The 23,810-nt window shown below is 43.4% G+C and overlaps 1 protein-coding gene across 3 annotated transcripts in view; it reads left to right on the top strand.

The window, feature by feature from the left end:
- LOC144132523 (uncharacterized) overlaps window positions 1–23,810 on the top strand; it is a 79,701-nt gene that overhangs the window by 5,522 nt on the left and 50,369 nt on the right. For all 3 annotated transcript variants that reach the window (XR_013314841.1, XM_077664997.1, XM_077664996.1), the window contains exons 2-4: window positions 2,504–2,595; window positions 14,177–14,525; window positions 20,502–20,585. Coding sequence is in view for 2 of the 3 variants with exons in the window: in XM_077664997.1 (XP_077521123.1) it covers window positions 2,504–2,595; window positions 14,177–14,525; window positions 20,502–20,585 (525 nt within the window). In the remaining variant the exon portion in view is untranslated. The remainder of the gene's footprint in view (window positions 1–2,503; window positions 2,596–14,176; window positions 14,526–20,501; window positions 20,586–23,810) is intronic.

The following is a 23,810-nucleotide window of genomic DNA, read 5'->3' as shown; positions in this document are numbered from 1 at the left end:
AGAGGCCTTTGCCCTGCAGTGGGTGTAGTAGGGCTGATGATGATGATGATGATGATGATGATGTGTAATTAGAGAGGACCACAGGCCGCTGTCACGTCATGTAATTAAGGCAGAGCTTAAGTGTCCCCCTAGTTTTATTTCCTGGGCTTTGAACACTGTTGCGGGCTTTTTCATTTGAATGCAGGAACATCCAAACTGAATTTCATGAGCTAGAGATGCCTCTTTCACTGCCGAAAATGCTTCTGCACGGCCTCAGGAAGTGATAGAATTGATTTTTACTGACAATGAAAATTAGATCGAGCTGTGCTCAGTGTCCCTTTAACCCATTTGCTTATGCGAGCCATCCACGACGGCACAGCGCGACCTGGGTTGCTGGAAGAATTAGCAATAGCTCATGCTGCAAAAGTTGCACACGAGAATTTCACATTTTATTCGGCTCCCAAGAAAGTCGGAAATCAAGAGGAGGTAAAATTTTTCTTGCTTGTCAAAAATCTTGAAGCAGTCAAGTCTGTGAACGGTGATGGGGCATTTGTCTCATTCCTGACCTGCCGCTGTTTTAGCGCGAAAGTGTTGAGGAGCTCACGTCACAGAAAAGCCGGCATTGGTGGCATTGTGCTGTGAAAATCCTGATTGGTCGATAGATTCATGATGTCGCAGCCACATGACCTCGCTCAGAAATTTCAAACCCACAACGCTTGCGAGAAACGTGGCGCCATGCTTAGAATGAGAGTGGTTAAAACGTGACATGTAAGGTAAATTAAAGGTTGCTACATGCCACAAATAATTTTACTTTATGAAGTAATTCATTTGACCTAAAACAAGAATTTTAGGCAGCATTCGAACCCTAAACCCTTCAATTTTGAGCCAGACACGCTACCGTCTAGACCACGCAAGGTACGCTTGCATGGCTTGGGAATGAGTGGGAGTTCATATGTACCTCATGTGGTTTTGCATGTAAAGTGGTATCTTAGGACCACAGGCTGTGGTTGCGTCACACCCTTAAGGCGGAGCTTAAGTGTCCTCTTATTTTTTTCCTGGGCTTTGCACACTAAACATTTGCATGATGCTTTCCGCTATGCTGCCATTCAGAGTTATTTGACGATGAAAAAGATGCCATTCACAAGCCTCTAGACTCGTCTGGGATGGAACTACAGCTGGTTTTCTACGCTGTGCTGTGTTGGAGCAACATAGCCGCATGAGTAATCCTTGCGACGAGACAAAATTTTCTCCTGATGTAGCTCATTCTTTTTCAGTCGCTTTTGGTATAATATATAGCTGATGTAGACAGCCAAGTACATCACGCTGAGCACATTTTTCTTCCACAATTTTGGATTTCCAAGGTGGGGCTCAAGCTAAGTCTGTGGTGCCAGGCTCAGAGTCAGAGTAATAATCCTCACCTTGTGGATCTAGTCATGCTCACTGCTTCATTGTAGGTATTTGCAGTCTGCATCCCCCTCACTACCAAAAAGTGCACCAAAATTCAGGACCTCTGAAACTTCAGTCCTCCCGTCATGTCATTATTGTGTTTAAAAGCAGCAGCAAGAAAAGGATATTTGTCATCTGGCGTGAAAGGTACCAAGCATCTGGCACTATTTGTTGATGCGCATTGAAGCGCAAATTTTAAAGCAAGGGCGGTGAATTGGTGCCTTTGGAAGTGAATGGGTTAAGGCCTCTTTCTGCATTGAAGCTAAGTAGCGCAGTTTAGTTTAAGATACCGAAGTAGACAGTCGCAGCTTTTTCCTGACACAAAAAGCAAGTGCATGGTTTAGGGATGTTATTTGCTTTCCACCCATAGTGTTTCTATGTCTCTCTCTCTCGCACCTTGGTGATAGCAGCTCACATTTAGAGTGAAATCCAAATAAAAAAAGCACTAATGCATTGACAGCATACATAGACATTCACTTTGCATCAAATTAGAGGTTGTCTATCAATTTATAATTAAAGGGGGTTTAACGTCCCAAAGTGACTCAGGCTATGAGGGAATTTATAGTTAAAGGGAAATTAAATCTAATTATCCGTTTCTAAGTCCTTAGTAAAAATCAGTTGTTCGTCCTCTTGTAGCTATAATGAAATTCGTTCAGCAGCAGAAGGCTAATTTATTACACAGAAAGTTCGATTTAAATGTGTGACATTCTTTTTTTAGTGTTTGATTCAAACTACTGAGAGTGTAAGACCAGAAAGGGCTCTGATTGTCATTTGACAGTGAATGGCCTCGGTGATCTCTTCGCAAGGAAGTGTATTTAAATCACCACAGATTTCTTGCCAAAACAGGTGATGAGAGTGATACTAGTGCTTCGTTTTTGCCTTTTCTTGCTTAACAAAAGCTTTCTCTTGAGTGGATCTAGCCTCGTTATCATTCGAAAATGATAATCGATTGACACAAGCCAACTTCACTTAGTCCTTAGTGTCTCTTTGTTAATGTCGTGGCTGGCTCTGCTGTGGGGAAGAAAGTTACAGCTAGTGTGTCTCTGGCACTCCAAGCACTTTTTACTGCTCTTTGCAGATACAGTGGAGGAAATGGCCGCCTTCAGAGCACAGCGACCCTGGAGGCCCACCATCCGCCAGCAGAATGGATCGGCGCTGGGCAATGAAGTGGTAAACCTAGAGTTCACAAGTCTAAGTGGATGCTTGGACAAGTTGGTGGACATTGTGGGAACATTGCAAAGACACACCAACAAGTTAAGAAGCACGCCACAGTGCCTTCTCTGCGTGCTTCTTAGCTTGTTCATGTCCCTGCATTGATTTGATAATGGCAATAGTCAGAGCTTTAGGAGTCAGCTTGCTGGAACAATGGCCTTCTGGTCTAAGCAGTTCCTACTTACTGACTGATTTCTGTTTTTTTTTGCATTTTTTTGCAGAAATCATTGGTGTGGAAATTTTATGCTTTTTGCCTGTTCTGCTCCGGCACCTTGTTTGGAACATTGTGATCTGTGAAAATATTTGTGGCTGTTCTGACAGTAACATATCCGCAGTTTTTTCCATGCCGGAGTGTTGTGCTGTGTGCCTGTTTTGTTCAGCCTCTGATGAATGATGGCTCTACGTTGTAGCCACCATTTAGAAACTTCTCTGTTACCGGCTGTCGTGATCCGCTCAACCATTTAAACGCAGGCTTGAAACCGGCCGCGATAGTTGCATTTTGATGGAGGTGAAATACTAGAGGCCCGTGTACTGTGCGGTGTCGGTGCACGTTGAAGAACCCCAGGTGGTCGAATTTATCCGGAGCCCTCCACTATGGCATCCCTCATAGCCAGAGTCGCTTTTGGGACGTTAAGCCCCATAAACCAAACCAGTCTAAATCATTTTTAATTATGGAAAGGGAGAGAGAGAAGAAACAACATTACTTCTGCAACCCGTATCAAAGCTGTGTTAGCACCTGCGGCATATTTACCGTGGCCTGGTCCCCTTGAGGATCCATTATGGAGGAAGTGCAGGGAAGGCAGGAAACTTGATGGCACAAAGTAAACAAGCGGCAGAAGGCAAGCATCTGTCCGTAAGCCAGCATTTACTTTATTTTATTTATTTATTGTATGGGCAATACGTGGCACTGCCCGACCCGTGGGGCACGACAAAAGGAGGGTATTAGTCTCCTGACGAGGCCCTGGCTCCACGGAGCAGTGGGTACAAAATACATGTGGGTATGAAATACATGTCAGTCATCGTCTGCATTTTATTGGAAGTAAAGACATTGTATTCTCCGTTTGAAAGTTTTTACATGTTCTAGAGATCTCGAGGATGTCTGGATAATTATTACGTAATTTTATCATTTGGTAATCAAGTGTCTGTTCAGAATAAATTATCTGTGGTTTGTCCACAACAATGCAAGTCCTACGCCAATTGTGGCCAGTATCTCTGTTCAAATAATGACCAGCAAGTTGATTATAGTTGCTTGATATTTCGGAAAGTATATACATATATCATTTCTATTTGTATATTTCGGTAAAAGGTAGGATATTATGTGTTGTCATGAATGTTAGTGTCCAAATTGTTTTTATATGATGTTCTAATTGCCCTTTGCTGTAGTGCCGATATTGTTGCCAGTCTTAATTCTTGTTTCCCTTACAAAGGAACAGTAACTAAAGTGGGAGTCTACAAGTGAGGAATAAAGCTGCTTTTTTAGTCTGGCAGGGACAAGATTTCGAAAGCTACTTACCATTCCCATACACCTCGCTACTTTCGTTTTCACATTTTCCACCTGGTAGGACCATGTTAGGTTTGACTGAATAGTAACACCTAAGAATGAATGATGATCCATGCGCTCAAGCAATGCATCATTGTTGTACAGGTTTATACTGAGAAAATGTTATTTTGTTTTGGTTTTATCTATTTAAACCTTGTTTGTAGATGTCCATAAACTGAGCTCATGCAGCCACGCATTTGACTTGGCCTCAAGTTCCTCGAGACTCTCTCCAGCAAAAAAAGGCACTTGTATCATCGGCATACAACACCACCTCGCCTGCTGTCGAAACATTAACGACAAGGTTTGTTGTTTGTTACGTCGACAAGGTTTGTTGTTGTCCGACAACGATCAGTCTTGTCTAAACGGCTGGCAGGCTGACTCTTTCCTCCTGTCTCTTGTTAATTTCGTGCCATGTCTATTCCTTGACATGCCCTCAGATTAGTGGTGCATGGAAGAAACCATTGATGTGTTCACCTAGGTGTAGTTCCTGATGCATGAGTGGTGCGGCTGTTCCTCATGGAATGGAGAAGGAGATGGTTATTGAAGAAAAAATGCTTTGCTTGTGTAGTCCAGGGGCACATCCAGTATCCGTGCTCAGTGTCTGGGAGAACTCCTTAGACGGACATGCTGGTGCAGGTGTTCCAGGTGGTCGTTTTGTTGCTGACATGATAGAGCATGTTGCGTACTGAACACTGTGTATCCGCCTGCTGATTATAGGCGGTGTCGTGCCGTGAAAGAGTGTTCAAAGAAGAGAGCAGGTAGTGAAGGTCCGTATGAATTCCTTGGAGCCCGTCTCCCCGCAGTATGTGCTGGTTGGCGCTGCTGTTTGCAATTATAGGCGTGCAAGCTGTTATCAAGAGTTGCTTTTGACTGTGCATTACGACTGGGGGCTTGTGCTTCTTCGCTGCCTTCAGTTTCTTGATAGCCTGGAGTCCATTCCACAAAGTCCTGCAGTTGAGCACAGTATCCTGTCAGAAACACCTAGGTCACTCTGGCTGTTCGTTTATTCTGTGATATTCTCTGTAGCATGCCAGTGCAAGGGATCACTATTCCTTGACCTCCTTCAACAAAGGCGGAGGAGCGTTGAAATGGGGCTGGTTGTCATCAAGTGCTCGCAGTTGTTTTCAAAAGTTAGTGACTGTTACTGTAATGCCCGTGCCACAGGGCAAATTTAATTCCTGTAACTGTTTACTGCCTTTAGTTTTTAACGGCATTTGCGTGGTGCCACATGCATAAATTTCATTTATGCTGCCAGTTTCAACTTTCTTAGTTTACTTATAAGTTTTATACCCCTGTCACATGGACACTGTAAAGGTACTTTGAACAAATGCTCCATTACTCTAAGGACGAACGCGCGCTGCCACACGGACGCGCCAAAGGACACCTAGCTCAAAGGAGCTTCGAAACAAGGCTGCTCGAGTTCGTCCTTTGAGGCTTCAAGGGAGTACTCTCTCTCCCAGCGAATTAACACCATAAATAAATTGGGAAAAGAAACGTTCAATTTTCATTTTATAAATTCACTTCATAAGATTAGTGGTGCTTGAAAATATAAGATCATTTGTTTTGTGGCAGTCTCACCACGCCATACTCTCGTTCCAGATATACGAGCGTCACGGTAGCCGCGGTAAATATGCCGCCATGTCGTCCATGTTTTCTCGCGTCGTCGCGTGGATCGTCCCTCATTTTGATGGAGACCGCCGAACACAAGGCACACCAGAAAAACGTGACCACAAAAACAACGATCGCAGGGGTAAAAGAACCAAAGGGAACAACCGAAGGACGAAGCTGGGCCTGAGCGAGACTGAGCGAGTTGGGCTCAGTGTGGCCAGCACTGTGATGTTTTGCTCTGTACTTGGAAAATCATATCATTATTGCAGTTAAAATTGCGTTCCTTTAACATAATACGGTTATAAAACTAATTTACTAAAAAAATGTGACATTTCTGTATTTACATGTGCAGTGCAATTTTAATAAAGCTTTTCGCCAATGAGGGCGCTAAAAACTTCTTGCGAAGGTCGTTCCGCGACCGTGTAGCACGGACGAACTCCCTTGAAGTAGTGCTCCTTTGGGAGCGTAAAGGAGCATTAGCTCAAAGTGCCTTTAGAGTGCCCGTGTGACAGGGGTATTAGTTAGATGAGGTACCTTTACTGCATTTTCGATGCAGATAGTGCCAGTTTGGCTGGCACTTCTGACAGATACTCTTGGCTTGTGCGCTTGTGTGCTCCTGGCACGCGAATTTAAGGCTACTTGTTCTTGTCAACCAAGAACAGGGGCATTTTATGCAAAATAATTTTCTTATTACATAAGAACTTTGCCAAGATTTTGTGCTCATTAGCACTGTTTATAGTCAAGTGAAATATTTGGCTGGGTGAAGGTGTTAACATCGTGAAGACGTTTGTGTAATGACATTAAATCTGGACATGTAGCACCGACCCTGAAAATAATGGAATTAACAAACTGAAGGCATTAAGCATTTACTGGCCTTTGTTCTGCGCTTGCGGAATGGGTATAAGTCTTGAAAATATCAATGGTTGTATTGCTAACTTCACTGCTAGAATGCAGAGAGATGTCATATAGATTTTATGCAGGTGTTCTCCTGCTAATGCTTCAGTGTCTGTGGGTTGTTGGTACACTTGCATGCTTTGAGATTCCTGCATAGGAAAAATATCTAGTAAGCTTAGCTGTTATGTTTGAAGCTAGTCTGCTGGCAAAATAATTCGATTTCACTCATATTTTGAGGAGAGGTGACTTTTGCCACCCTGCCTTACCAGAAAATGCCCAGCCCGAGTTTTGTCTGGCCTAAATGTTTCGCAAGAATGTTTGAAGTCTTACTAAAACCTGCGCTCTGATCACAATTGTGTTGAAAGAAAGGGGCAATGGTTTTATGCTGTCCTGATGAGATGCACCAACTTTCTGGAAATACAACACAAGGGCTGCTTGCAGGACTATGTGTGGATATTCTTTATCTGTTCTTAGTGAGAATTTGAAGCAGCCACGACTGCACTTGATTGCTGAACCATGTGTACAGTAGCCGTCAGGCTTTGGCAAGGCACTTGAGCAGTGCACTCCTGTGGTAACAAAATGGCACCCAGCCGCAGCTTCTGGCTTCTGGGAGGCAGTGCTTGCACAAAAGTATAGCCGCGAAAACTGAGAAAGCCACTTGGGCACTGGTATGTTACCTGAAGTCCACCATCTGCAGTCTGGGCTCGTTCTTTCATTGGCTGCAGTATGCTACTGGAATGGTGTACACAACAACTTGACGCAGACTGTACTCTAGTATTCCTGGGTTATCAGCATTGCATGTTTGGAAGCTTTCACAGCACTGCATGTGCTTTCCTCCACTGGAGTGCATAGCTATATGTCATTTGCTGAGACCGTATTGACCTGAAGGACCTCAGCAATGTAGGTCAACATTGGACACTGCAGTAGTACTACTACAGTAGAATCTTGCTGTGGTAAACTTGGATATAGTAAATTGAAACTGCAGCCTTGTTTCGCTTTCTATGGACGACTGTACATGTTTTTTATTTTTTGTATGAAACATTTATAGTAAAAAGTGTCTGGTTATGGCAAAATACCTTCTGCGGAATGATGCCGTCACGGCATGCTCGCAGTCTGGGACATCTTAGTGGCACAGATACGTAACTGTTTAGTCGCAAGATGAATAGTCAAAAATGGGTATGAAAATCCATTTTCAAAACAATAAAACGGAGCTTTTAGAGTTGGCTTCACCGCCAGATTCACGAGTTGCGAGGAGAAGCCAGCTATTTAAATGCTTTGGGGCCATAAGGCAAAGTGGCTGGTGATGATCGTGGAAAAAAGGCAGGGCAGGCTGCTGAGAAAGGGAAGGCAGTAAAATTGCTGTGATGAGTACTGAAGGAAAAAAGAGGTGGGGGTGAATGTTTGCTGCACTGAGCAGTGCGAACCTTGAAGTAGCAGGGGCATGGCATCACTGCATGGATGGTTTTGCCGCACTCGACTGCATCGTGCGTGTTGCTAAAGTTTTGCCTTCTAACTGATACTGATACTGCTGAAGGTGACGCTGCTTTTGTGGAAATTTATATGAAATCAAACTTCCATCCTTATGCTATATTCACCGGCTGCATTATATTTGTGCATGCTTCCACAAGACTTAGATGAAACCCAAAAAGGCAATAAGGTTTGTCTGGTAACTGCAAGTAAATAAATAAATACTACATAATGAATGATAAGAGGAAGGTGGAAGATATTTATAAGTGCTTCTTTTCTAAACCGATACTATGTAGTAAGTAGCCAAATCACCAGGCAGCATCTTGAGAGCCATGTCATCACCAACAACTCATATAAGTAGTAAAATCACTGATACAGTAAAGATTTTAGCTGCCCTGAGTGGTTTTATTATTGATGGTTCTGCTGTACTCTTAAGAGCAGCAGTTGCTAGTACTGCATTGTTGCACCTCTTTGTCGTCCCATGTTTTTGTGATTCTTCGCATCAGCAATTCTTTTTCTCCCTGCTTCTAGCTTCTTGGCTATAAATAGGGTTAGACTAAAGTACACCAAATTTTGATTTTGTAATTAAGCTTTAACCAAAAACGGTCACGTTTCTTGGGACACAAAGCATAGCTAGCGGTCTATTGAGTACGAGTTACACTCATTCGAGGTTGAAAAGTAAATAAGTAATGAAGCCAGGGCCATGATGGGACGATGGTACTGTCAGATAAGTCGTGCAGTTGTGTGATTTGGGGCATTTTTCTGCTTGCTTACGCGTCCCGACAGACTGGGAGGCACTGCCAGCTATAAACATTGTTTGTTCCCTATGGTTACTTGCTTACAGCAGTTACTCTGTTAAGTAGGTTCATCAGCAGCATTAAGGATACTGGTACGAAACCTTGCTGTTGTCATGAACTGTATCATGTTTGGCCAGCAGCGGTGATTAAGCTCCAGTTCCATCGCTGTCATCGACACACAGAATGCGTGATGTCCCACACTCTTGTTCAATCCAATGTGACCACCCAAAGGAGACCCTGCACTTGTGCTTTTATCTGCTGACTGTGTCACTAAAATTGTGTTACTTTTTCAGTTATGAAAGCAATTGCTTCCACAAGCACAGTTCCTAAGTTTTCTAAATTACTGGTAAATAATGTTAATTACTGGTAAACTAATTGTTCACACTGACAAAAATGCCAAGATAGATTCTAAGTGACTTTTGATCATACAGAATTACCAATTTAAATCAGTGAAAGAAGTCAGTAATTCATTTGTCGAAAATATTATTTGCAAAAAAAAAATAGAAACTTGCATTCTGAAATAAGTATCGAAGTCTGCCGAATTTTGAGAAATTAAAATCAAAGTCCAACCTCTAGCTGTAAGTCAGTATACATGCAGGTGGGCTTTTTTTTTGTTTTTTTGTCTTTCGTTCTGGGTTCAGTTTCTGGCAAGTCTTCACAGTGGCTTACATGAAGAAGCCCATAGTTCTTCAGCAACCTCATTCACTATTTCTGCCTGTATTCTTGGCAACAATCCTTTTTCATGGTGATTTTTTAGCATTCTAATCGTTTTTAGTCTTACTGAAATTAAGGGCCTTGGGGGAAGTTCATCTGGTCGTGAAAAATTGCTAGTAAATTGAAAACATGTCTATCAAAAGTTGGAATAAGTGCCGTGTTTTTTGTTTTTTTGTTCCTGCTTATCAAATAGCATCACGAGTAAAGCTTTCTTGTGAGAGCCAGAATGTCAGTGTTTTGAGCTTTCCGTTTGACTTTTCAACAATGCGTTCATTGTTTCTTGTTTGAGGCTTCTTTACAATGTAAACATTTGATTGCAACCCTCTGCTTTGTGGACAATGTTACTCAAACCTCTCCAGACTTTCCTGTGGCATTTTATTTTTTTTTTTTGATCCATAAGCACTGCATGGCTGTGCAAGACGTGCATGCTCCATCATTGACTCCTGGTATGTGTCATACAGCTGCACTCACTTATGCCCCTGTTACATGGGCAGTTTCAGTTGTTCAGTTGAACAGAAGTTCATCTTTCCAGCTGATGTTGAACCGAACAGTTAGCTGCAGTTACCTGGCATGTTTAGCAAAACTTTCTTCACCTTCTGGATCATGTGAATATGCCACATGCTGGTAATTTTTAAAAAACAAATGCTTTTGTTTTCTTTATTTCTAGCTCTAAATCTTGATTTCATTCTTTCTTGCATTGAACTACAATTTTTGCATGAGTTTGCTTTCAGTAAGCCGCAACTGAACACCACACATATCCAACACAATTGAATAGAGGCACGCCTGGCTTCACGACCTAAACATTGTTTTCCTGATGCCACTTTGCAAATTTGCGTGTCCGCAGTCATTAGATTAGTCAAAATTGTAGATTTGGACTTATACGAGCTAGGACAGCAGCCTTTCGTGTGATTTGAGAACATATGGTAGTAGGAAATGCCGCCAACTCGGCCAATGTGGCGAGTCCGCCAACCGACATGTTGTCAGGGGACCAGTTCAACTGCGGCCCCCGACCTCAGTTGAACTGAACTGCTGTTAAGATCTCAATGGTGGTTGGTGCTGCCGTGTAACATTGCTAACTGCTGTTCAATTCAACTGATGGTCGACTGAACTGGCTTTAAAAGTGTCCACGTAACCCCTATTTAACAAGCACACTCCGCAGACTACTGCCACTCAATCGGAGAAAACTCGAGCTTATCCCTGCTTCCTGCTGTCTTCCTGAGCAATCTGAAGAACTGGTTCAGCTGTTCAGGCTCTTGCTTTTTCGCTGCAATTATGGAGAACTCCTTTTCATTGATTATGAAAACTTCTACCCTGTCACGAGGGCTCTTTCAAAGGCTGCTGAGTTGAGAGTCTTCAAGATTCTGAACCGCTAACAAACTCAAAAAAGTTGTATCTCTGCTATGTGGCAAACGTGGTCGCTGTTGAGAGATGCAGTCACCTCAAACCGAGGTGTTGTGGCGCATTTGTCGCTGCCAATAATTTTGCAGGCGTGCAAGCAATCGGGCCACAAGTTTAACCTGAAATGGTTAAAAGCAAAATGTTTATTTGTTGCAGTAATTCTAACCACTCTTGAAATTCATTTCATTGTTTTAGACAAGCTGTGTAGCATTCATGCACTTATGAGAAAGCTAGTGTTGTTGCTTTTGTATTGCTGGCAACAGTGGTATGCTTGCTGTAGTGTTTTGTAGCCCAGCCTGTCATTTTTCCTGGAAAATATGTTGTGTGTTCGGAGTTGTATATTTTTCAGAGATATTAATGCTCTAATTTAATTCCCCAGCCCAGCACGTTCCTGCGAGCGCTCAAAAGCCCTCGAGATGTCGATAAAGTTTTGCACTCCTCTGTTGACTTCATGGCCATCAAAGCTGCCCGTGTAGCAGTGCTCAGTTGTTTTTTAAGTCAGACTATCGGTTCGAGGACTTTCAAAAGACCATGTGATAGGGGCATCGATTTTTAAATTTCTGTGTAGTGCTATAGTTTTTAAAGAAATGCAATTAAGAAAGTTGTGGCTGTTTTGGGGTGGGACACATTGCGTAGTATTGCTGTTTTTGAACAAAGATGTACTCAGTTCTATTTTTAGCAGTGGTTTTGAAAGAAGCGTTCTTTTTTTTGGAAAGCTCTTAATTCTTGCACAAAAGTTGTGCTGCATTCTTACCGAAATATTTTTGTAGTGATGCTGTTTCAGGGCCTGCAACCAAGCCAGCTACCATGCTAGCTACCTGAGACCTGCAGTTTTTTGCTCATGAAAGCTGGTGCAGTCAAACAGTTAGAAATGCATGGTCGGCTCATTAACACTTATGTTCAAAGAGCACATTGTAATGTCAGCGTGTTTTTATTTGACAAGAAGGAGTTAGCTATTTAAAGAAGACTAAAAAGCACTTAACTGAACCCTTTTTAGTTTCCCTGCATATTTTGTACCAATAGTGCATTCACTTCCTCCATTCCTTGGGTGCTCCAATAGCTGATGCAAAGGTTTGGTTTATATGGGCTTAACGTCCCAAAGCGACTCAGGCTATGAGGGACGCCGTAGTGAAGGGCTCCGGAAATATCGACCACCTGGGGTTCATTAACGTGCACTGACAGCACACAGTACACGGGCCTCTAGAATTTTGCCTCCATCGAAATTCGACGGCCGCTGCCCGGATCGAACACACATATTTCGGGCCGGCAGCCGAGCTTCGTAACCCCTCAGCCACCGCGAATATATATATAGCTCAGTTGGTAAGACCACCGGACGCGATATTCGGAGGTCGTGGGTTCGGATCCCCCGGGCGGCATGGTTGTTCTTTCTGCTGCTTGTGTACTTTGTGTGTCTGGCATAGACTCAAGGGGCCATCACTTATTTCAGTAAATGGGAGCCGTGGCAGTGAATCATTTTGTGAAACTTCTTATATAGTATTGCCAACACCAAATGAAACATAATAGAACAATTCAAATCGGAGAGCAAGAACAGAGTAGTAGCCGAAGAACTAAATATGTGTGCAGTCGCATTCGAAGGGTGGTCATTGCACTTTAGAAAATTAACACGAAAGTTTTAAATCTCCCTGAGCTGAGATCACCTTGCTTTCGTTTTTCTCCTTGCATTTCTACCACCATTCGTATTTGAGCGGTACTTGAAGTTGGAATGGAAAGAATTTCACGTTGCACATTTGTGGTTCTGGTGAGCAGGTGAAGATGGTTAGTATTCTCTAGTGTCATGTATTGGGGACAGTAGTGTCACTGAAAATTGAAATTCTATATCTATTAAATATTTCGTTGTCAGTTGCAATTCAAAATTGCTCATGATACACTGAATTTGTTTGGTCATGCCAACACCATTGCGTGTGGTTCATCAATTGCAAGCGTTAGATGGAGCTGGCAGTAGTGACAAAAATATCCTATTTACTGTTGATGCATGAATTTGCAGACTCTTTGTCAGCGCTAACTAAACTATCATCTGTACTGTTCTTGAGGCAGTGAAGGGAAACAGGTAAAGATAGTACTTGACAAGTGATTTGCTGTCAGTGGTGTATACTTCGATATTGGGTTTTTATTCATACGCTATGTTGTTGTTCTGTGTTGCCTAATTTTTCACATCACAATTTATTGCGTTATTCCTGCAATAGATACGTTTGATTCTGCTTTTGATTAAACACGTCAGTTAGAAGCAGTTGATTAGAAACTGACTGAATGACGTAACATGTTTGATTTTATGTTGGATTTGGTCTGGTGAACGCAAGGGAAAGAGTCCAGGCTGGTAATCGGCACAAGTTGCAGCCGCTGGTGGACATGGAAGGAGCTAGTAATGTTTTCTTGCCGCTGCTAATGAACTCCAATAAAAAGGATGTGCTCATTAAGAGTAGAGGTTTAGGGCTATTGCAAAGCATCCAAATGAAAGTTGGCTGCAGCTTGTACTTGTGCTGGCGTTGAATTTATCTCCCAGGGCCTCAGAAGTACCGTTGCTTTACTTCTTTTTTGTTCGGATTGCACAAAGCAGGTGTAATTAAAGGTCATTGGAGAGGGCTCAGTTTTGCTGCTGATTTGGTTGGTAAGCTACTCCTTAGTAATTTATTTATTCATTTATTAGCATCTAGAGCTCCCTAGTTCTGGCATTATTGCAGGGGACAGTTGTTCATAAGACAAAAACAACATGGAAGCTAAACATTAGTTTTGAAGGCGCGAAGGTTTATTCAGCGCTAATATTGCAAGAGAAGTGGGAACAAAATAGAACACTTGGGTTATGATTATTTATTTAGCAATACCATCAGGGCAAATGCCATTAGAGATGGGAGTGGTTACAAAAAAAAATCAAATTAAAAAACATAATGGAGCAAGCAACAATAAAGTATTTTTAATGGTTGCTTAGCCACACAGTATCAGTTACAGCATTTCTGAACAAGAGGTGATATCAGGTGGTTGCTGTCGCTGCAAAAAGGCAATTTCACTCTGCTGACATACATGGCTGAAGTGACTGAATGGAAGCGTTAGTTCAGCAGGACAGAGCATAATCTGTTGATATTGTTTACATTTCTTGGGACTGCAGGCGTTGGGCCCACCAATGCCACAAGGTGAAGATCATGCCCGGTCGGTACAGAGGCAGCGACTCATCGAAGAGGTTCTTCAAGAGTATGAGTTGTCGTTTATGCCGATGAGAGCTCATGCAGCCGTGCAGAGTAGGGTGCTGCCGACCGGGCTGGAGCAGCTGGACGGAGCGAGACACAACAACAACCAGGGTCAAAGTTTGCTGACCGCGGCCAGTACCGGTGATGTGCCCAGAAGTGTCCACATGGCACTCAAAGAGAAGCACGACGCTTTGGCAAGAGACATTAAGGAGCTCCGGTCTTTGAATGGCGATCTTCAGAAGAGTCTCAAGTCTAAAATTTTTCGAGCCGGTGAGTATTTACTGTAACTGTGAAAATTTTTGACCACTATTCATGTCGCAGGATATCAGACACATCCTTGGTTATTGTACTTTTGTGGCCACCGTGTCTTGCTTGGGCAGTTTTGATGGGGGTGCTCACAGCGAAACCCTTGTATTACGTTTCCAGTCAGTGTGGTATCGGCCTCTGACACAAAGTTTCTGCACATTTATTTATTCATTTCCCCACTGCAGTGGCTTAGTGACTATGGCTTCCATGTGCTGAGCCCTATAACAATCGTATACCCCTGTCACACGGGCACTTTCGATCCTCATTGAAATCGATCTGCATCGAGATTTTCGAGCACGCTCGAAACATCCGGTGCTACACGGGCATTTTCAATGCTCATTGAGAAGTTTCCCTCATGTGTGTTAGGTGGCGCCAAATGTTCCGCCGACAATCATAACATGGCGATGTCCGGCTACACTGGGCAGTCGGGGGCAGCGGCAGCCAAATCCGTAGCCAAATCGGTACATCTGCGTATCTGCGTCAGGTTTCTAAACTTGTGGCGCACCTCTGCTGCTGTGCGATGGAATCCGAAGGTCCGCAACGCCTCCGCGATTTCTGCATAGACTGCGGGGTTTCTCTTCTGGCGCCGCAAATCATTTAGGCGGTCCTGCCAGCAGTCGATGAGAGCGGCTGTCTCGCGCTCGCTCCACAGTTTCCGCGCCGACGAGCAGGAGGAAGCCATCTTTGTTTACACTGACGGCGAAGCTTGGAGCGTGGTGTAGATTATTTTCAAATGTTTGCATACAAGCAGGCATAGTACCTGAAAATGTTCTGTCTTACATTTTAATCAATTACAACAACAAAAATTGTGGTTTTGTTTTGTTAACTTGTGTTTATTTTTATAGCTTCATGAGAGTGAGAGTGCTTTCGATTGTGCTTGGAACCTCAAGCACTCTTGAGGAATCGGCATCGAGTCAAGCAGGATCGAGCTCGATTGCGCTTGAAAGTGGCCGTGTGACAACTGTCGATCTGCATAGAGTTCGATGAGCATTGGCTCAATGAGGATCGAAAGTGCCCGTGTGACAGGGGTATTAGTTCCCCTAAGCCGAGTAGTGAATTTTTGTCTCGTGCAAGAGTGCCAGAACATGGAGTCCCATGCGTGAAGCCACAAAATCTTGTAACATGCTTCAACTAGCTGTGAGGGAAGACACTACTACTTTTTTATTCTATATTTTGAAGCTTTTCCTTGTCCTTCATGCTTTATTATTCCTAAAAACCTGTAAACATGTTGCTGAAAGCCATAGAGTACGTACACTGTTTAGCACTTTGACAGTTATAATTTCCCAGAAACAGTATTGATGCAAGGCACAGAATGTGCAAAAACGTATGCCGAGTTAGCCCCTTTTGCTTTGTGTTGCATTAATTCTGTCACTGAAGCCCAATAATTTATCATAAATCTGCAGACTTAACATTACTGAAATGTAGTCAATCCATGTAGTCTCCTTTTATTGTCAGAATTTATAGTTCCTTTGACTGCAAGTTTGACTGAGCAAACGTCTCTTGAGGCAAACTTGCCTTGCCTTTGTTCATTTCACCGCTGTTCTGACTGACTATTCATGGCAGTCGTGTAGAAAATGTGCCAGAATGGCTGTGCTTAAATTTTCTTCAGTACTATGAGAACAGCGATACTGTCATCCCCGATTTAACAAACCCAGATAACGTGAATTACCTTTATATCGAACACCTGAAGCTGTTTTATCATTATTCACCTGAAATATACTACAAAGAAATGCATATAGAATAGAATTTATCGAACTCTGAGTGCACACAATCAATCATGCAGGCCGATGTACTGGCTGTGCCGCCTCATGGCAGCTGTGCCTATTTGCACTGCTGCACAGAGCTGGTTCAGGGAAAGGGAGCCCTCTTTGAACTCTGTGCCTTCGCCCCGCACTGCATCGCAGTGCTGCTGTTTGGCACCTTCCTCTCACGTGATCAACTGCATCCAAGCAGCTCCAGGCTTATCACTCACTCTTTAGAACTGTCTTCGGGCAACAGGGCTATGTGAGATGCTTCACCTTTTCTTCCAAGTGTAATTCGATTCAAAAGTAGCAGCAAATTTAACAACAAAAGTTAATTTCTTCGATAGCCACTTACGGCATGCAGATTACCTTGGGAAATACTAGTTATGATTTTTTTATGTTACTTCATTCCATTGCCTTGAAGAGAACACTTTTTTCAATGTTACTGATGGGCTCTGAACAGCTGAGACTGCAGCCTTCTATCAACGTCAATAGCAATGAGCCATGATGAGTGAATGGAGCATGTCAAAGAATGTGGGCGCACATTCTTTGAAGTCCTCATCACAATTCGCATTAGTGGTGTCCTCGTTATCTGTGACATCAACAATGATGTCTTCGTCCTCTACATGTCTCATGGTCTCAGTGTCATTGTCCTCGAGACAAGGTTGCCTGCGGCTGCCCCATCGCAGGTGTCACGAGAGCAAATTTGGATAGCTGGTTCCCCAAATGTGCTACGTCTTCTCTCAAAAAGAAGAGTCAAGAACATCAGAAGCAGATCTGTATATAGTTTAATTTTTGACATCATTCCATGACCCTCTTAGCATAGACTGGGTGCCTAAGAGGTCAATTTTGGGCTCTTCTACTTCTCGTGTCCTGTGGGAGCCGTTCAATTAGACCTTTCCTAAAACCAACTTTTACTGCACGGATTAACCCCGAAGCACCGACAGTGCGTTTGGCGGCAGGAAGCGAAGCTCAATTTTTCTGGAACTAGAGGTGGGCACAAACTTCACGCTCTCGGCCTGTCAGGTCGTCGTTCCAGGCCTTCAGCCACTTGGCAAAAAAGGGTTAGCCACGCTCTTCAATTCGACCTGTAGGTCACCAAAACCAAAAGCGCGTTCTGCAAGCATTCTTTTCCTGCATTTTCATTTTCTACTGATTACTTTTGCTGATCACTAGTGATCAAATTTCGGTGACCCATCCATGTTGGTGGTGAGAAACTTCGGATTTCTTCTCACCTCGTTCAACTCTCTGGATAATCTCCAGTTTCATTGAAAAGAGGGGTTCTACCATTTCACGGCTGCCATCGCATGCATGCACACACTGAAAACAAAAACCATGCAAAATTGTCGATGACAGAACGATGCACCGAACACGCAAACTGCATCACAACGCGGGCACAACTGACGTAATGCACTAAAAACACATATTCTGGTTGGCTGGGTATGCGGCTGCCGCCCTACGTCATGGTAAATCAGCTTCATTATTGGTCTGTGCATGCTACGTAGCATCAGCAGCACCTGCAGGTCCATACAGAAAAGCTACCGTCAGATGTGCTGAGGGAAAGCCAGCTTCTTGAGTCGCCCGGTGATGCTTGAAGTTTCATCTATCGGATGTCACGGCTAATTTTTGTACGATATAGCAGTACATTTTCCTATACATATATATTCACATTGTAGCTTTAGGATGCTCAAAAATTATTCAGTCTAAAGGATTATTCGATTTAACCGAGTTTGATACAATCGGATTTGGCCGTAGTCCGATTGCGACCGGCGGCGTGATGCCAAGTGGCCATAACAGCAAGGCGAGCATCGCTGCTTTAAACAATCCTATCCATGCTATTCGTCTATGTATACTGGCCACTGGCCAACCTCCATGTGGCGCCAGTTTTCCCACAACATTTGTACCACCATTCTGACACAGCCATTTGTCATACAGTGTTCTGGGTGATGTCGCACAATTTCTCGTTGCATATACCTAGCTTACATCTTCTAGTCAAGTTGGAGGCTAGCTTGCGATACGGATTTGAATTAATGCCAATGACATATGCACCTTCAAGCATATGCCTTCCCAGACTTTTGTTCTAAAATTATGATGCAACGGTTCACCGTATAGCATTCCGGGCGGTGTCATGTGCGCATGCGCGCGTGCATGTGCATGCGTATATGTGTGCATGCGTCCGTGCACCCAGTGCTTTCATATTTCCACGCGTAAGCAGCCTTAAGTGCCTCTGCTCAATTTCTTTTTATCCTACAAGCTTTCTTTGTTCATGTTGCATGCTCCCCTGTGCTGCTGTTTTCTGTAATCCGGTCGTTCCCACATTTCCACTGCTTCCGTGTTTGCTGCTTTCTGGCAATTCATCCTGCAAGTGTGGCGGGAAATGTGCGATGTGATCAAGATGACAACATGCCACCTTCCAATAAAATGTGCATTCGTGGTGCTCGATGCAGCGCAAAAAAAATTAGATTTGCAGCGCACTTCAAGGTTGCCTGGAGCAGGCTGAGTAAAATTTGAAAAGCTCGTCAGCAATTAGCGAGCATGCATGACAATGGCCATACTGATGGCCGTTGCATCCGCAAACCTGCATTTTCGCACGGCTGTTCACGATCCCATGTATAGCGAACGTAACGCCGGCATTCGTTTAGAGTGGGTTTCCTTATATATTGAGCTCCTTTATATATCAAAAAAATTCCGATCGATTATGCTGTTCGTTATACTGGGTTTGGTTATGTGTACATGCCATAATGATTGTTCGTTAGGAAACCCTGGGGCGTAACGTCTTGCCTTTAGCATACTACTGTCTCCGCACTCTCATATGAGCTTGAACTACTAATACATCATTGTTACATGCATGTTATGAGCCGTGGTTTTCATAGTTTGTTCTACCAATTTAAATTTTATTTTGACCCGAGAGCACATTTGTTTGCAAAGGGCAGAGTCAAAACAGGCCACAAGGACACTGAAAGGCACATGAAACCACAGCATTAGTACATTTCTGTGCCTTTCTGTGTCCTTGTTCTCCGTTGAACTTTTCTATCTTTTACTATGAATGAATTAGCCTGAACTAGGGTATTACTTGAGCATATGTGTATATATATACATAAAGAGTTTGCCTCTGCTGTACTGGTCTTATGGGAGGGCTCTGCTGTGCGAGAGCTGCGGCAGATTGCAGAACCTGTTGTAAAATGGCAGTGCAGGTGCACTCCCACTTGCTGTTGTGTGTATGCTTTCCTGTGATCGCAAACTTACATGTGAACATATTTTGTGTATTGGTTGCCGCAACCAAGTGACAGTAATGGGAGTTCTGATGTGATTTATCTCGAGTACTGCCTCATTCTTCTGCTCCGCTTTTGCCTGTGATGTTGTCGTCTTCGTGAGCCTGTTTATATCCACCACAGGGGCTGTCCTTGGTCCTCCCGGGACAGTAACAGACATTCCCAGTGAATGTTATGTTGGTAATAGGGATCTGTGGTATGTGTGTGCACTCTTAACAATGAGTCTTGCTCGTGTAGTTTTGTTATCCGGAACGAGCCTAGAAGGGGTTCTTTTTCTTGAGTCTTGTGTTCGTTTCTACTCTCGCGCCATGGTTCCAGGCTAAAGCGAAAGCGCTTTGGAACTGGCGACCGCTTATCATAGAAGGTTGGGCATAGTTACCTGTTAGCATACACATAGTAACTTCACATTAAAATGAATGTACAGCTCATTTCCATCATGCTTTCGACAGGAAAGGGAGAGAAAAAGTGGGACATCTGAATGCTGCCTCGGGTCAATAGTTGTGGGCCGCAAACTCAGTCCAAGCCATTGGCGAAACCATCGCAAGCACTCTTGTGCCAAATTGCATGTCTATGGGCATGTCTGGGCATTACTTCCCATTCCACAGGCATTGTCAGTGGCGCCATTCAAAGTGGGGCCTGACTTCGGCAGCCTTTTTCTTCTTTTTCCTAACTTTTTTTGGTAAAAAGAAAAAAGAGGCATATTTGGATGCCTAAAAAGAAATAAATTAGTTGGTTATTCACCAGATCTTTGTTGAAGTGGAACCCCATTCTGAATATTGTTTGTTGTGGGGGAAGTAATTGCATTTCTTTATATCGTTCGCTAGCTGGGGATCGGAAATACTTTCTTGTGGCAAAATTTTTATTGTAACGGGTGTACATATGTCATAATCGCAATACTTATAATAAATTAAATGCCCCATTTTCAGAGGGTAAGCTGATTTATGCCACGTCAAATGATGTCACGATGACAGCGGTGCCAGCAACGACTTTAGCTCCTCAAGCAGCAAACGGTAAGTTTTCGTCGTTTATTATGTGAGCAATTTTCGGTTTGCAAGAAATAGGCTCTGAATTAATAATGTCGCTTTGCTCATTAAGATTTGTCGTGAAAAGTGACGTTAGCATGTAGCATTAAAATGCTCACATTGATCAATCTTTTTCGCAGGTATGGGGTTCGAGAACACTTGTGCGTTTTTGTGTTGTGTCATAAAGTGTGCTTCGGTTGGCTCAGGAAACATTTAACATTGTACATTGTGCCATAAAAAAACACCAAATTGAATTTAATAATAATAGTTATCGTCAGTTATTTTGTCCCTGTCTAATGAGAACTCCTGCTTATCTGTTTGCACGAACTTCTCAGGCGCTGTGGTATAATTCTTTGGTGCCTTCAAATGCATTAGCCTTTCCATATTATTCAGTCTACCTTTGTACTTAGCTGCTTATGTACTTCTCAGTCATCACTTAGAATGCCATTTCCTCATGTTGAGATTCTAGCTGCTTGGTGGGTTTTAGTACAGCTTATCTTTGCGGAATCCCCCAAGGTAGCAGAGATATCAGTTAGGGTGTAATTACTCATTGGCATCCACAGTTGCAGCTATATGGCAATACTCTGATGGATGCTGAGGAGCAATTATTCCCTAATTAAATCTACCCGACCTTGGGGATACCCCTAAGTAGATCAGACTGGCGCCGTTCATGCTTCGAATTTTTATATCGGTCCGGCCTCTCCCTACTGTCTGCTAGCCGTCCTTGTCTTTTTAGTAGTTGAGTGACTTCCTCAGACAGGCTGTGTAATTTGTGAACTGGGACGAATTTTTCATCAACTACAAAGTGTCTGTGAAAGCTGTAAAGCCATGTGGTTGCGCTCAGGTAAATGCTAATATGTATGATTGCTTCCTACAGTAGAGCTCTCGTTACACAACTTTCACAGTATTGTGCAAAACCATCCTATAATCGGAAACCTCGCACAGTGGGCACATTCAAGTAATAAATGTGCTCACTACTCTGGCTCTCAAAATGAACGGTATTTTTTTTTCACCCGCGCGTTATAAAAGGATCCTATTTTCCTTTTGTGGAAATTTGTACTGAGATTGCGCTACAAGGCGGCGTTCCAGCATCGACAAAGGGCGTTAATTAGGAGTCTCATGTGCATTTCAGTGATGTGCCAGAAATGTGGCTGTCTGAGCCTTTGACGATGCTTTGCGACGTACGGAACATGCCTGAATGTGTTCTGTTGTGATTTTGGTCTAGAACTGTCATCACATCACTCCACCATTTACACAGCAGTGTCTGCACTAGGCATGCTCATCATAAAGGGAAAAAACAAGGGGTCTGTGAGTAGTGGCTTTTTGGTTTGAAGTGAATTCCTTTGAATTTTTTTTTGAAGAATTTCAGAGAACATATTTCGAAATCTTCTGGCACACGATAATGGCTGAATGTCGCAACAAGCATGTTCAAAATCATGTATTTTTCTAACACACAGGGTCATTAAATGAAAAAAAAAGGGGGTGGGTGGGGGGGAAGGGGGGAGCGCACAGGAGCTTTGGCGCATTCATGGAAACTGCGACTATCGGAAACTAGGGGAGTGAGGCCTACATGGAGTGCTGATGCATTTGTGGGGTGCAAGACCTAGAGTAAAAGCTCGTAAGTTGTACCTTCAGGGGACCAGAAAAAATATTCGAAGTATACCTGAAAGTTCAAATTATCAAATGACCCCGAAAAACTGTCAAGAACTGCTTGCATCGCAGTGAAAGACTGGGCAATGGTTGTCTGATTTTGAGGTGAGAATAGCACAAGAATGGTGCATTTTTCACGTTTCCACAAATGCTTGATTGCATGCGTAATGTAGAGACCTTCACTGTGCAACGTGGTGGTGCTCCACCACTACCACATCACGCCCATCATAAGCACCACTGTCACGTGTGAGAAGACTTCACCACACAAACAGTTGCATGTGATGAGCGTGCAGTTTCGGCGCACCAGAAGAATGGCGCCATTTGGATGGAACCATAGGAAACGGCTCAGTGGTGCTGAGGGAAAAATAAATGGGGCAAGAAACATCAGCAGTGCTCCAATCAGCATCTGAAACTGTGCTCAGCTGGGCTAGGTTAGCTGGCTGACGCTGGCTGGTCAAGCTGTCAGTCTTGAGGGCTGGCATGAAGCTCAGTAAAGCAAAACTATGGGTTGGAGTGTTCTTGGAGACGGGGGGAGGGGGGGGCCCAGCCATCCGTCGTCATGCCTGCTGTCATGCTCACGTCAGATGTGCGCGAGCGAATCTGCATCATCGAAGCCAGGTTTTGAGTAGGGTTATTGCGAGGATCTCTTGCCATGCCAGTCATCATACCTGGACAGGACCTCCATTTAGGAAACAGTTTGAATTGACTGGTGCAGGACCGGTAGCGTCCAAATTTGCGAGTATCCAACCGCATAGACTTGCTTAAGTGTTGGCTGGGACTGGGCCGACAGTTCTAATTATCTGAATTTTCGAATTAACAGGGGTTGAATCAGCAATATTTTACTGTATTTATAGATTTCTGACTGCTGCTCGTAGTTGTGATCGCATCTTTGCGCAGCTGTTGCTTTTCAGTGGCGACTCCATGGACACCTGCTAAGCATACAATGGATGGCTGGATGGAAGTTAGGAGTGTCCCCTTTGAAATGGGGATGGTGGTAGTGGCCACCGTACTTTTTTCTTTTTATATTTTTTAAGCAGTCCGTCAAGCTTAACAGTAGTGTCTATAAACTCACTTTTTTTTTTTAAGTACAATTTTTTGTCCTCAACTTGTAACCTTGCATCACCACCCTGCCCTTGAGCCACCAATCTTCCAATGGCTTTTCGTTTACTTCTACCACAGATTCTACGCATGTCCTTTGTTATCTCTAAACCTTAGGGCCCCAGGGAAATTTGACTGTGTCTGCATTGACATCCGGATGGATACTGCCACATTCTGATGTAAGATGTTCAATTGTTTCTACAGATTACCACGCACTGCACATGGGTCATCGTTTTGGCTAAATTTGTTTTTGTAGCTTTGCGCTCTAAGACACCTAGCTTCATAGAGTAAGGTGTTGGCTCTAAGTTGTCATAGAATGAATTCTACCCGAGTTGCCTTTGTGTGTTATTTCTTTGCGATTAGTTCAGCACTTGCGTTCAATAATATGCATTAGGTTTTCTAACTAATCGTTTTCATTTTACTCCTTGGAACCTGGGTGCAACACTTCGTTCTTCTGCTTGCTTC

This window comes from Amblyomma americanum, chromosome 5 (assembly GCF_052857255.1).
Source record: "Amblyomma americanum isolate KBUSLIRL-KWMA chromosome 5, ASM5285725v1, whole genome shotgun sequence".
Lineage (NCBI taxonomy): Eukaryota > Metazoa > Arthropoda > Arachnida > Ixodida > Ixodidae > Amblyomma > Amblyomma americanum.
The sequence above is the reverse complement of the archived record's forward strand: the minus strand, read 5'-3'. Positions and strand labels throughout refer to the sequence as shown.